Source organism: Hippocampus zosterae, chromosome 19 (assembly GCF_025434085.1).
Source record: "Hippocampus zosterae strain Florida chromosome 19, ASM2543408v3, whole genome shotgun sequence".
Classification (NCBI taxonomy): Eukaryota; Metazoa; Chordata; class Actinopteri; order Syngnathiformes; family Syngnathidae; genus Hippocampus; species Hippocampus zosterae.
The window spans coordinates 760,565-773,786 of NC_067469.1; the positions used below are offsets into that span (position 1 = coordinate 760,565).

General features: G+C 50.0%; 1 protein-coding gene across 1 annotated transcript; it reads right to left on the bottom strand.

The window, feature by feature from the left end:
• Nucleotides 1-7,225: 7,225 nt before the first annotated feature.
• On the bottom strand, nucleotides 7,226-13,221 carry mcm9 (minichromosome maintenance 9 homologous recombination repair factor). The gene is made up of 14 exons (XM_052052797.1): nucleotides 12,263-13,221; nucleotides 11,813-11,978; nucleotides 11,599-11,705; nucleotides 11,235-11,441; nucleotides 11,081-11,162; nucleotides 10,786-10,986; nucleotides 10,580-10,705; nucleotides 10,379-10,498; nucleotides 10,081-10,255; nucleotides 9,591-9,793; nucleotides 9,298-9,501; nucleotides 9,117-9,199; nucleotides 8,843-8,988; nucleotides 7,226-8,599 (listed from the first exon to the last, which is right to left on the bottom strand). Exons 1-14 carry the CDS (start codon nucleotides 12,497-12,499, stop codon nucleotides 7,249-7,251), a joined length of 3,408 nt encoding a protein of 1,135 aa, XP_051908757.1. The 5' UTR covers nucleotides 12,500-13,221; the 3' UTR covers nucleotides 7,226-7,248.
• Nucleotide 13,222: the final 1 nt, after the last annotated feature.

Genomic DNA, 13,222 nt, shown 5'->3' on the forward strand with positions numbered 1-13,222 from the left:
GACGGACGGACGGACGGACGGACGGACGGACGGACGGACTCAAAGAGTTGGGGAGGACGCTCGGTTGCTTCAACTTTCTCATCTTCACCGACTGAAAAAAATGTCCCGTCATTCCAATGACGTCACCAGCCGTCCTCGTCATTTCAATCAGATTATGCAACGTCAGCCCAACAATGTACAAGTTCATTTGCGTGTGTGTGTGTGTGTGTGTGAGATTGCGAGTACATGTGCCAATGAACACCCCCTTTGTCAAGTATCTGTGGAGAGGGCCTCCCAACCTCATTTGCAGCCTCCCCAGCTTTGTGCTGCGGAGGCCCGTCCGTCCGTCCGTCCGTCAGTCCGTCCGTCCGCCCGCACGCACGCTCGCCAAAAAAAGAGATTTTTCTAAAGTGAAAGGCAAGCCGCGGCAAAGCCCGGCATCGGAACTCGGGTCCAAGCGACATCTAGCCGAGGAGCTCCAGCGTTCAAAGTCTCAGCCGGGAGGGGGCACCCCCAACAAATGAGGACAAACGCCGCATTTCTTCAGCGGCAAGAAATCCCGCTTAGCAACAGCTTTGTCCGGCTCAACTCCAACAGCCGCGGGAACAAACGCGCAGGAACACACTCGCTGGCCGCAGTCTTCCCCATTCAGCGCGTTTCGTAAACAACCAGGGGCAAACTAGAAGAAGAGAAAACCATCAACTCTGGCGCTCGCTTCCCTTCCGCCGACGCGACGGTCGGGGGGGGGGGGGGGACAAGCCGCCCAGGTCAACCTGCGGCGGCCCCTTTCCGAACGTTGCCGGAGAAAGCCGGCAACCTGCTCGCGTTTGACAAATAAAGCGCGCTGCCGTTTTCACTCGGTTAGCGACTAGGAACTTTGGACTCGTTCACGTCGAAAATGAACTTTCCCGCATTTTTCCCGCAAGTTTGCCGCTTCTCAAGGATTGACACTTGCACGCAAGCGGTCGGTCTAGAGGACGGCGTCTTTGTTTTTGTAGCGCAACTTGTTCCGGACCTCTCCCTTGAGAGCTTTTCAGTGTCTGATCGTTTCTCGGGTTCAAGTCATGAATGTTGGCATTCGGGTCTGTTGCCGCTTGGATGCGTGCTGCTCTCTTGGGGGGGGGGGCACGTCTGGGCCTTTTGTTGCGTGACGGCCGCAGGAAATGAAGGTGCAGTTATAAAGGCCACGACTGAGCCCAAACACTTGTTTGGAATCCGAGGGGGGGGGCGGGGCCTCCCGGCCTTTCAGAATCAGCCTCCGAAATCCACAATCCAGCTCAAGGTAATATAGCGCTCAACTGAGTTATTGGATTTTGATCCTGTAGCCCTCAACCAGCTATACGTTTGTTTTTTTTTTGTTTGTTTTTTTACACTTAAAGCGGCAGTGCCCAATTTGCTCCGTCTACCTTGACCTCGGCGCTAACTGGCAGGCTGCGAAAGAGGATTCGAGAAGGCCCTCTGCTGGACTCAAACACGGCCAGACGAGAAGGGCCGACGTCGTTGTGCATCTCTCGTTGCTTGCCTACATGTGTGTGATTTGCTTTTTCAAAACATGTCGATAAAATCCTTCATTCGCGGAATCGGCGTTGAAACGCAGATCCATTTTTTTGGACAACTTGTGTCCCTTTGCGCGCACAGCAGCATGACCTTTGACCCGATCCTCGTGTACAAAACATGACATGCTGAATCTGCTCCGTTGCCCAAGAGGCTTCGTGAACATTCCCCGAGCGCTTACAGACAATTATTCAACACGGGGGGGGGGCTTTTCTTTTTTGCTCATTAGCGTCGCCGACGCCATGATTTGCTTTAAAGAGAGTACCTTCTTTCAAGTGCCGCTCACTCATCCTGAAAAAAAACCCAAATCATCCGATCGCTCCGGAAATTCCTCTTTGTGAACAACAACAAACGTCCCATTCTCCGACGCAAATAAATGGAAATTTACAGGTTTGGCACTTCGACTCGCCAGCTCGCTCAACGCGTGTAATGCGGCTAAACTTGCATCAATAAACGGGGAAAGAATTTCACTGGAACTAGTGAAATGAATCACGGTCCAGTTTCACACAATCAACTTTTCTATGAATAAGTGAATTTAATCACCCCCCCCTTAATTAAGCTTTCATTTTAATTGTCACCATATGTGCGAGGGAGGGTTGTTTTGGGATTGTGCAGGTGTGCCGAATGAAATGTCCAGCGAGCGGCCTTCCCGAGCCCTCTGCGAATCTCACGGCAAAAGTGCGGAGAGGAGGTCAAAGGTCATCGGCGGAGGGAGAGTCGGCGTGCGGTCAAAGAAAACACGAGCCCGGCTGGTGTTTGAACGGACGCGCATCCTCCCCGCGTACGCGCTCCGCTGCTCCCTCTTAACCCAATTCCTTCCGCCGGTCACAAGTGGAATTGCGAGTCATTCATCGAGAGTCGATGAGGCAAAGTGCCGTCAGAAGCGCGTTCGCAATTTTTTGTCAGCGAAAACAACACGCTTGGAAAAAAAGTCAACAGAGGCGACGGCAAGCGCGGCTAAGGTGCCGTACGATACGCTGTCAAAATATCAAGTTGTTCTTTTAGCGGCCCTCAATTAGCGATGCAACATGATTGCGTGATATTAGCAAGTGTTTGTGACGGCAATAAACGACCCCCCCTCCTCCCTGCCCCTCCCAACTACAGTCTGCCACAAAAAAAATCTTTTCTAAGGGTTCGCCTGTGTGCCGCAAGAATTTGCTTTGCACATCCAACTTGTTCATCCCCATATTTCCTCTCAACGCTCAATGCGGATTAACAAAGCAACAAATGAGGCGGACCCAAGGCTGCCCCCCCCCCCACACACACACCCACACACACAAGGCAGCAAACAGAGGCTCTCTTATCCACTCAACAAATGTTAGTGCAGCGACAAGCTGAGTATTTATAGCCTCACTAACTCAAAGATGCTTCATTAAAAGTCACAATGGTAGTAAAAGGGGGGCCCTCGCCGGGGGGGGGGGGGGCAGAGCAGCACAACCAACATTGTTATAGATTTCGAATTTGAACCCCTTGAGCCGAGTTCTACGTTGCGACATGCTCCAGGAAGAAAAACAAAAACCGTTACAAACATTACTCTCAGTGCGTGAGTGGCGGTGGGGGGGGGGGGGGGGGGGTTGTTACAGGCATAACCGCAAAGTCCAAGTTGTTCCACGAGTGGACGAGTTGAGGCCAGAGCTGAGGAAAGACAAAGAGTCTTCAAAAATTGCACCCATGGGGGGTGGGGGGGGGGTGAGGGAGGAGGCTTACTGTAATCGAAGACTTTGAACCTTACGTGGCAGGACAAAGTCTCTTGGGGGGGCATCAACGAGCCGCGTTCAAATCACATCATTTGTCTCGTGCTGACGTTTGCTCAACTTGAAAGCGAATCCGGTGACGATCGCCGAGCTCAACAACGATTGGTCTCGCCAGCACGGGACACGAAATGCGACTTCACGTTTGTACCCCCCCTGGCGTCCGATGAACCGCTTGGCTCGCCTTCATCTGACCACCGACACTCGGCGTGAGACTCGTTTTTTTTTTTTGCATATACGCACACAATCGATCGATCAATCAATCAATCAAAGGGAGTGTTCTAGGTAGCCACTTCACAAAGCAGATCTGTGCTCTCCGCCCACGGTGCAGTTCCTTCCGTGCTGGGGGGGGGGGGGGGCGCATGCTTCTTCATTCGATTTGTTCTTTTGCTGTGTGGCAACCTTGCACGCACTCCCTACCCAACCAAGACACAATTTAAAATAAAAAAAGATAGACGCATTGGCTTTGCTACGACTTGCCCCCCTCAATCGTGCCCATATGCTGTCAATTAAGCCCGACGGGCTGCGCGCACAGAAAAGATACAACTAGTTTGCGAGAATCAAGTCGAAAAATGCATTCCAAAAACTGGCGTGGCACTGACACGCGCGCGCCAAAGCGAAGCAGACAAATAAAGTCGTCACAAAGAGTTGAGGAAAAGCAAATGGTTGCCTACCTTGGCTGGGAGACCTGACGCGGAGGTATGCGAGCATCGCGCGGCTCACGCGTCCCGTTTGGAAAACGCTTCTCCTGATTGCCATCGTTTGCCGGTTCCGTCGGCGAATTGCAGATGAAACAAACTTTGCATGAGAATTGAAAAAAAAACCCAAAAAGATCCACGGCAGGGGCTCCGATCGCAAGCTGCAAGTGCACACTGCCGAGTGCCAACAACTTCCGGTGATGAAGGTCACGCGCCGCCATCGGTTAAAGGTGACCTGCTTGATTTTATTTTATTATTATTTTGAGGATTTTTAAGAAAGTGAGACTGATAGGGTGCACTGTGCATGAACACAAAAAAAAATATTTATAAAATGCAGACACACAAATGTTTTGTTTGTTTGTTTTCATCTTAGCTTGTGGCGAACGTGTGTGACGTCATGCACATTTGGGCAAAAAAGCCTCAAGAAGATGTGGCTCGGGCATCTTGTTGGGAGGCTTCTCCGGTGACGTTTTCCAGGCACTGAGGAGCCCACGTTGGCCGGTTGGCCCGGGAACACTCTCGGAATGCCTCGGAAAACTTTGGACCAAGTTGCCCGGGTGATGGAAGTGCGGCCTTCCCTGCTTCAACTCTTTGACGCCGTGACCCGACCTCGCTTAAACTGAAAACGGATGACGGCACGCGGTTACGAATGCCGCGTTTGGACGGCCATTTTGAAGACCTTTTCTCTCTCAAATCAAGGCCCGCCCTTCCCTCTATGATGGATGACCTTTTATTGTCATCTTAATAAAACTTTATTTCTTGAACTTTTGCCCAGATTTGACACTTCTTGCCATTTGACTTTTTGAACGCGGGCCAAAGCAAGCTCGATTGTATAATAGCATAACGCTAATTTGATAAATAAGCAGGAAACTGACTGACACATGCATGTTAAAGAACCCCCCCCCCCCCCCCCGCCCCAGCCCACTGTTCTCTTGAGTCGTCGCCATCAGCATCCAACCTCTGGCGGATGATTGTTTCAACCTGTGTGAAATGAAACGCATTAGTAGCTCGATTCGCTCTGGCACCAACGTTGCTCTATTTTTTCCAGCTCTTCAAAGACTCCATGTAGCGACTTCAAATTCTCGGGGAAAACGACTTCCTGCGCGTCTGGGACGCAACAACTTTTTTTGGTGAGATCACCTCATCACATTTGGGTGTTTGCAGGGAGCCCTGAAAAAAGGAACAAAACGGCATACCGATTGGATTACACGTAATCAGACGTCGTTTGACGGTGCCGTAAATTTTATGCATTGGCACTTGTCAGTGTTTAATACCTCTTGGCGGACTGGCGGCATCTTTAATCGCTCGCTTGAAAAAAAAAAAATCTGCTGGTGTCAGCAGTTATGGCGTCTTTTGTTTTTTGGGGCTTTTTTTTTTTTGGGTCCTGCAAGACCTCAATATGAATCAAGTAATGGGGGAGAACAACAACTATAAAACGAATGTCCAACGTTTTAAATCCAGTGGAAAATTCAAGTTCTTTCCAACAATTTGGTGCGTCACAGCACAGTCCAGTATGAAGCTTCAAACCTGCGATGAAAACACACATGCGGGAACAGAGTTGCGCACACACACGCACATGTGTTATTTTGTCACCATTGCCTTAAGACAGCAAATTCATTTTCGGATTGTGGTTGTGAAATGGTAAATACGGGCATTTGGAAAAAGACCAGAGTTGTAAAATCCAAATGAAAAAGGTACTTGTTGAGTGCGCAATGGCTGAATGTTTGAATATGTTTAGATTAGCATTAGCTTTAAATGAAAAAAAAAAAAAAAGAAAGTCAGCTTTATATGACGTTTGTGTACATGAGGAGTGTGACAATAATAACCCCCAAAAGTTGGCCTGTTACAACTAACTCCAAACCGGGGGCCAATTTAATTTGAGGAAAACCAGCGTAGACCATGCCAGAAAAACTCTTTAAAAAAAAAAACATTTAAAAGGAGTTACTTTGGGCAAGGTGAAACCAAACTTGAACTCGAACGAGGCACACGGAGAAGGAAAGCAACAGCCGGTGAACCAAAGCCTACGACATGATGTGTCGGAACACGATGGCGGCGGGGTCAGAGCGAGGTCGCGCGCATCCGCTCACTGCTGGCTGTTTGTTGCAGCGCATTCCAAGTGAACCCGAGGTGACCTGCGCTATGCCGTGTCAAGGTCACATGATACAATTTGTTGTTTTGTTGCAAAGTGCACCCGAGATGACTATTTCAGCAACACAAATGTTGAGGCGTTCTTTTTATTGAAACAAAGTGACGGCTACTACCAGTCAGCGCCATCATACGAGTGCTTTTTGGGAGAAGCCATCATGGTGAACTTCAAAGTGAGTTGGTCAGTGCTCAGTTGTGAGACAATGTTGAAATCGAACTGATTGAACTTTACGTTGCCAACAATGTGAAATGAAGTGGAAGTTGCAGCCAGGGTCAGGCCACTTCGACTCCGCCCTGACCCCCCCCCCCCCCATCTTCTTAGCACAAAGTGTATCGAAAAAGGCTACATTGTTTTCAAATGATTGTTTGAATTAAAGGTCAGGATAATACAGTGGACCTTTTTTTTTGTATCCATCTATTCTTTTAAAAATAAATTGTCAATGGAACGTAAACCCAGATGGCTGGCAATTAAATCAAGCGCAAACTGTGCTCCAGGAAACCCGGTTTATGAAATGGGATAGGAGTCCGTTAAAAACAAAACAAAACAAAGACAAGCTTTACTGTATATTTAAAACAAAATAATAATAATAATAATGAAGTGCTTTCGGGGCGCAAGACGTTTCCCTATGTCACATTGGCGTTTGCAATATACTCTACTCTTAATCTCCACTCCCTAATCTCCCTCGGTGTTAAAGAAAGCTCTAATTAGTGCCATTTGACAAGAGCAGGAGACGTCTTTTGATGTAACGTTACTGTCCAAATCCAATTAGCGCAACACTGTCAACATTGCTTTGCCGTGACGGTGCGCGCATTGCCTTCAAATTCGCCCACGGCTCGTCGACTGCCGACGGTGAAAAGCGCCAAAAGTCAATTCTTTGTTAGAAAAAAGACAAAAAAAGACATGCCAAGACTGATGTTGCGCATTTTCAAGGAGAAATAAAGAGCTACCTCAAGATACCGCTAATGCGTGAATTAATTTTACACCAAGATTGCAACTGTCGGGATTGACAGCGGATCAAGGTTTCCCTCTAGTGGCCAACAATGGCATTACACCACAACTTCCTTTCTTTTCCTTTTTTTTTTTCTTTTTCGGGGGGGCGGGGGGGCTGCTACCTGTAATTTCACACTTTGGCTTTCTTTGCGACCTCTTTGTCCCAGTCAGTGTCGAGAATGTCATCATTTAAGTCACCAGAGCCAAAAAGAGAAGTTTTGACAAGCACGCCTTTCGAGACGCTTGCTGGAGTGGCCGATTCCAAACGCTTCCTCTTCATCTTGACGCAATTAGGAAACGCCGCGGCTCGACCTTGACCCATTTTGACCCCGCGTGTTCCAGAAGGACTCGCTTGCGTTAGTTTTACGCTCGCGCACGCCGCTGGGCCACGTTGCAAAGGAGGCGGATGCCGCGAGGCAGCTTTGACCTCTGGCGTTCTTTTGGGTCTTTGCTCCGTCGTTCTGTCGGAAGCGCTCCTGGATAATTCTGCGCATTCTTTTTCACGTGAAACTTTTTCCATTTGCTGATTCTTTTCCAGGTGTGCCTGAAACGCGGGTCGTCGGGGTTCGGCTGCGCCGCCGAAAGAGAATCTTGAAAGCTTAGCGATAGTTGAGGGGGTGACTGCGAACTTTGCGGTGCCGCAAGTCGCTCTTAAAGGTGTCAAAGTTTCTTGGCTCCCCATGTCAGGTTTTTGGCCGATGGCGCCGGCGGTCTGCGCTCGTGGCGATTGGTCCTTTTGCAGCTCTTCTGGCGGGAAAGACGACGTGGTTTTATCGCTGACGCGGCTCACTTGCTTTTTCACGCTTGCACCTTGGAAACTCGGCTGCTTTTCGCGCCTTTTATTTTTTCCGCCGTCGTTCCGCGGAAGCGCACCCTTGGCCTCATCGTTGCCGCCAACCTTCTGTTGAACGTTTGGACCGTTTCCGCCGTTCAGCTTGGATGTCATCTTCTTGGGTTTGAATACAAAGTCTGAAAACCTGAAAGGAATATTTTCATCCGGAGCCGCCGCCGTCGTGTCCGCTAGCAGAGCGCCGGTGGGTTTCGTCGCCGTGCCAAATTGCGGCTTACTCCGAATCGGGTCCTCCTGGACGCTTCTCTCTGGTCGCTTTGGAGAGATTTTCTGAATTGCACTCCCAGGAGGCTCTGCGCCTTGCCCGTCAGGTGCGCGTAGATTCTCTTGAGCACCTTCCTCCGCCGTAACGGTGACTGCGGGCTCAGTATTTGCGCCCACAGCGGAGTCCGTTTTTCGATCGGCGTCAAGTTGAGTCGAAGTGAATACCGCAGAGGAGATTTCATCTGACGTTGGAGAAGGCGCCATGGAGTAAAACCAATCCAAGCCGCTCTCCAGCTCGGCACCGCTCGCAGAGACGTCCAGCACGTCGGATGGCGCGGCGGTCATGGCGTCAGGTTCTCCAGGATGAGGAAGGCGGCCGTCCGTTGGCTGCTCAGAGCTTGAAGCCTCGACGGTGCTGCTGCCAAGCCTAAAAAAAAACAAAAACAACGGAACTTTGATGAGGACGAGAGTTTGGCTTGCGGATTTTCTTTTCACTTTTGCCACGATTGTTCTTTTGGGGCATTTGACATTCGACTTCTTGATCAACGAACAATAAAAATAGACCAGGAAACCCCAAATATGGTTGGGGGGAAAAAACAAAAAACCAAAACGGCTCTCATGGGGAAGTAAGTGGCGAAATGAGAGAGCCACGCCCACAACATGGACCCACCCGTCCAATCTGTCCATCTCCTTCTGAAGTAAGTCGGGCAGTTCCAGGCCTCCTAACAGGACCTGACACTGCGTCCGATACTCCTGACGGGGGTCGTCGGGGAACGAGGTCAGCACTGCGTTCACACTCCCCAGCAAACCGCCACCCTAAAAGAGCGCATGCGTGTTTTTTTTTTTTTATTTTTTTTACAATTTTCATTTCATAATAAAACAACAATGTGCAGCTGGTCAGTTAAGCTGCGTCACGGTTGCCCCCCCCTCCCCGTCTCAAATACCTGCATGGAGCACTCCATGACGGAGACGGCCACGACGGCATCCTCGATGGTGACGGTCTCCCTGTACATGAGTCGGGCGTGGGCTGCGCGGGTTGAAAACGGTTCGGCCGTGAGGACGGCAATCGCGGTTCTTCGACTCGCGTTATCGGACGAGAATTTGGAGTCCAAACGAGGTCCTCACCTTCAGCCAGTCTGCTCAAGCTCTCCAACATGCGGATGGTCGTGCGCGCGGCGTTGCGGCCTTCGCTGCGCCTTTGCAGCTGATAGTACCTGGATAAGATGGAGTTGGCCTCCGCCGAAACCTGCGGCTGCAGACGCTTGATGACGCAGAAATAGGCCTTCATTTTCTCCATCGGCCACAAGGTGGAGCCCTCACACGGTAACCCTGAGAACGAAGAACCAGGGTTGAACGGGAACGCTTTTCATCCATTCATTTTATTTTTAGAATGCGAATTTAACCATCTTCTCCCTTACCTCGATCCTCCAGAACGAAGGATGAGATGATGCGGTCCCAGTCCGAATTTCTGTTGTCCAGCAGAACCAGAACCAGGTCAAAGCGACTTAGCAAAGGGCTTGCTAGCGCTATGTTGACTGACAGGGCTTCCTTTGGGTCATACTGGCTCTTTGGGTTGGTCGCTGCCAGAATGGTCGTTCGAGTGTTCAGCTTACAGACCATACTATGGAGGGGGGGTCGGGGGGGGGGGACAACAACAACAACAATGCCGAGGACAGAATCTTTGAGTGCTCTCTACACAAAGGGGTAAAAATTCACATTTTGGTCAGACCACCCCCCCCACACACACACCCACCCCCGAGGGGGGGGGGGGGGGCGGGGGGGGAGAAACAACAACAATGCCGAGGACAGAATCTTTGAGTGCTCTCTACACAAAGGGGTAAAAAAATCACATTTTGGTCAGATCGCCCCCCCGCCCCCTATCGAATAACCTTGCAATGAATCTCCTACCCAGCCTTGGCCACGCTAATGGACTGCTGCTCCATGGCTTCATGGATGCTGATGCGGTCGTGTTCCTTGATGCTGTTGAATTCATCGATGCAGCACAAACCGCCGTCCGAGAGGACCAGGGCCCCCGCCTCCAGATGCCAATCACCTCCGTCCTTCACCGCCGCCACCGTCAGCCCTGCGGCGATCGGGACAACGCGCACGGCGACGGGATGCCATCATTCCCGAACGAGCGAGTCCACTGCGCATCAGTGCGAGGATGCGAAAAGCCCGTCGAAGGGGCGCGCCGCCGTCGCCTCACCCGCACTTGTCGAACCGATTCCGGCGGTGAGCACCGAGCGAGGCATCATCTTGGCCGCGTATTTCAAAAACTGAGACTTGCCCGTCCCGGGGTCCCCCACCAGCAACAGGTGACATTCGCCTGAAGAGCAAAAGATAAGACGGCAAGCAACCGTCGCGTCGGCGTTCTAATTTCTCATTTCTAATGTCTAATGTCTAATACCCCTGGTCTTGGTTCCAGAAGAATCTATTCTCTGCACCCCTCCAGCTAGCACCATGGCAACGGCCAGTTTGATCACATACATGCCGAACACTTGAGGGCACAGACTCAGCAATATCTGGTTCCGACCTGCAGACGATGAAGAGAGAATTTTTTTTTTTTAATCTTCAATCAAAATCCAAGATTGGGAGCGGGGAGAACGGCTTTACCAGCTATGGGATCACATTTGTGGTGCTCCCAGAAGTCTTTGAATTCCTTCTGAACATCTTCTATCAGCAAAGAAGCGGCGCCCTGCTGGTTGTTGACTTCCACGTTGTTGGCTTTGAGAACCAGCTCCACGTCGCAGCGAGCGCCCTCCTGAAAGGCTTTCCAGCGTTGGCGCATCACTCCATAAACGGTCACGTCGTCTCCTTGGGAAGCCCATTTCATCATCAGTCCACACGCCGAATGCTCGTTTTTACGTTTTGGCAGTTTAGAAAAAAAAAAAATCTGTTGGCTTCCTACCTGACTTGCAGCAGTCCACGAGGTCATCCTCCAGAACCACAACCATAGAACGAGGAATGCTGCCCACCGACAACCTCTGCACCTGTCATTTGGATGCCGATTGAAATAATTCGTTCAGCGATGAGATGCTACAAAAATACACGGTTGACCTCACTTGCTCTTGTATTTTGATCTCCTGGTAATCCCTGCAGGCGGCAGGCTCCGACCCTCCGGACAGACAGCTGAACTTGCACGAGTGACAGCCGTCGGGATTGGGGCAGGCCGCCGGGGGGACGAAGGCATAGAACTGCTCAAAGTCAGCCCGCAGCACGAAAACATGGCTGCACTTGGCGCACATGTAGTCGCGCCCGTACTCCAGAACCTACGGAGGCGACAGGAGTAGACAACTAGTCAACGCCACGATCTTGTCCCCCTTTCACGGGCCCGCTAATGGGTCACAGTCCGTCACTCCCTTCCCCGGATTTCCCTCCGACGCTCCAATAAACGTGCACGTAGTGTCCAAACGACGGCCCGGTTACCTTGGCAACGCTCGTGCGTATGACAGTCCCGGTAACGGACAAGAAATGCCCAACGTCTCTCGACCGCGGAATGGTATCCCTTGTGAGCTCTGGACAAACCGGTAGACCTGAATACACAAGAAGGATGGTCTCACACACACACACACACACACATGCACGCTTCCCTTGAAATGCTAAACAAAGCGATAAGCGAAAGAAGATTTGGATATCTGACCTGTGATACGTGCGTGCAGGGTGCGATTCATTTGCGGTTGTCTTGGGCGCAGTCCATCCAAACGCTTAGCAGAAGCGTTGCCTGACAACGCCGTGGCTGTTTTGTGCAAAACCTTATCAAATATTGTCAGGACCTCATTGGGATAGGCGTTGAAATAGTCACCAATCTGAGGACGAGTAACGGGTAAATTCGTAAAGAAGTATGCACATTCCAATAAAAATACAACGACGCAATGGGCATGCGTGACATGTCAGAAAATATGAAGAGAAAAAATTGTGATTGTTGTTTTGTAGGTTAAAATCAGACGCAAATAGACTTTGTGAACCACTACAGAAATCAGGGCCAATCATCTGAAATCGCAGCGCGTGGACAATTTGAACAACGGCTGCAGACTATTGATTATTAGACAAGTAATCATTTGTGAACATCTTCTATTCCTGGTTCAAGTACCTCCATGTTGGCTTCAAACAACGTCATAGCGTTGATAACAACAGGCCGATGGACGTCATCGCTGGAGGCTGCAAGGAGCTTCGCCATGTCATCTTGATGATACTCTGAAATGTAGGCTTCGAACATCTGGCTGATCACAGTCTCCTGCTCTGCATTTAGAGCCATCTTGGAGAACCCCCCCCCCCCCCCCCCCCACCTGCAAAGACAGACGACGGCAAATGTTATGATCATGAGCATTACTGTGTATACAACGTCACCGTTTGCGGAAGCGTCTCATGACCAAAAGTCAGTGCAAATTATTTACTATGAAACGCACCCCTTCTTCTGAAAAACGAATTCCTGGTGAAATCTGCCGCGTTGTACACGATGTATTTGATTCATTGAGGTAGTTTTCGGCTATGTGAAACCAAAACGACATTCTTCCGACATTGTCGCGGTGTACGAACTTTATCCGTTTGGTTAGTCATCCATTTTGGGTCCAACTTCAAACTGCGCAGCTGGTTATAATGCTAAAGTCTGCAAGTACACTTAAAATTAAAAGCAGAAACAAGAAGCACGCCTCAACGGCCGACGACAAACAACATGTCGGCGGAAACTCGTCATATTCCCCGCTTGAGTTTCGCGCTCCGGGTGAATCTCGCCCCGCCCCCTCCGGATTTTGTTTTGAAGGCAGGAAGTGCTGTCGCAAATGAGCATTACTGAATTATTGTTTACAATCGTTGGTTATTTATATACGACAATGACACTATTAAATGATACGTATATTTATTACAGTTCGGTACCCATTTTTAACCGAGAAACATCCCCCCGTAAACCGGAAACGGAAACCACAATCCTGAGCGAACGCATTCACAAATGGGATTAGAAGATTAAAACGGGCATGAGAACACAGAACAAAACAGGTTTTTAAAGTGTCTCACCGAAGTCAAAATAAAACGAAAAGAAAATAAACGGACGCCA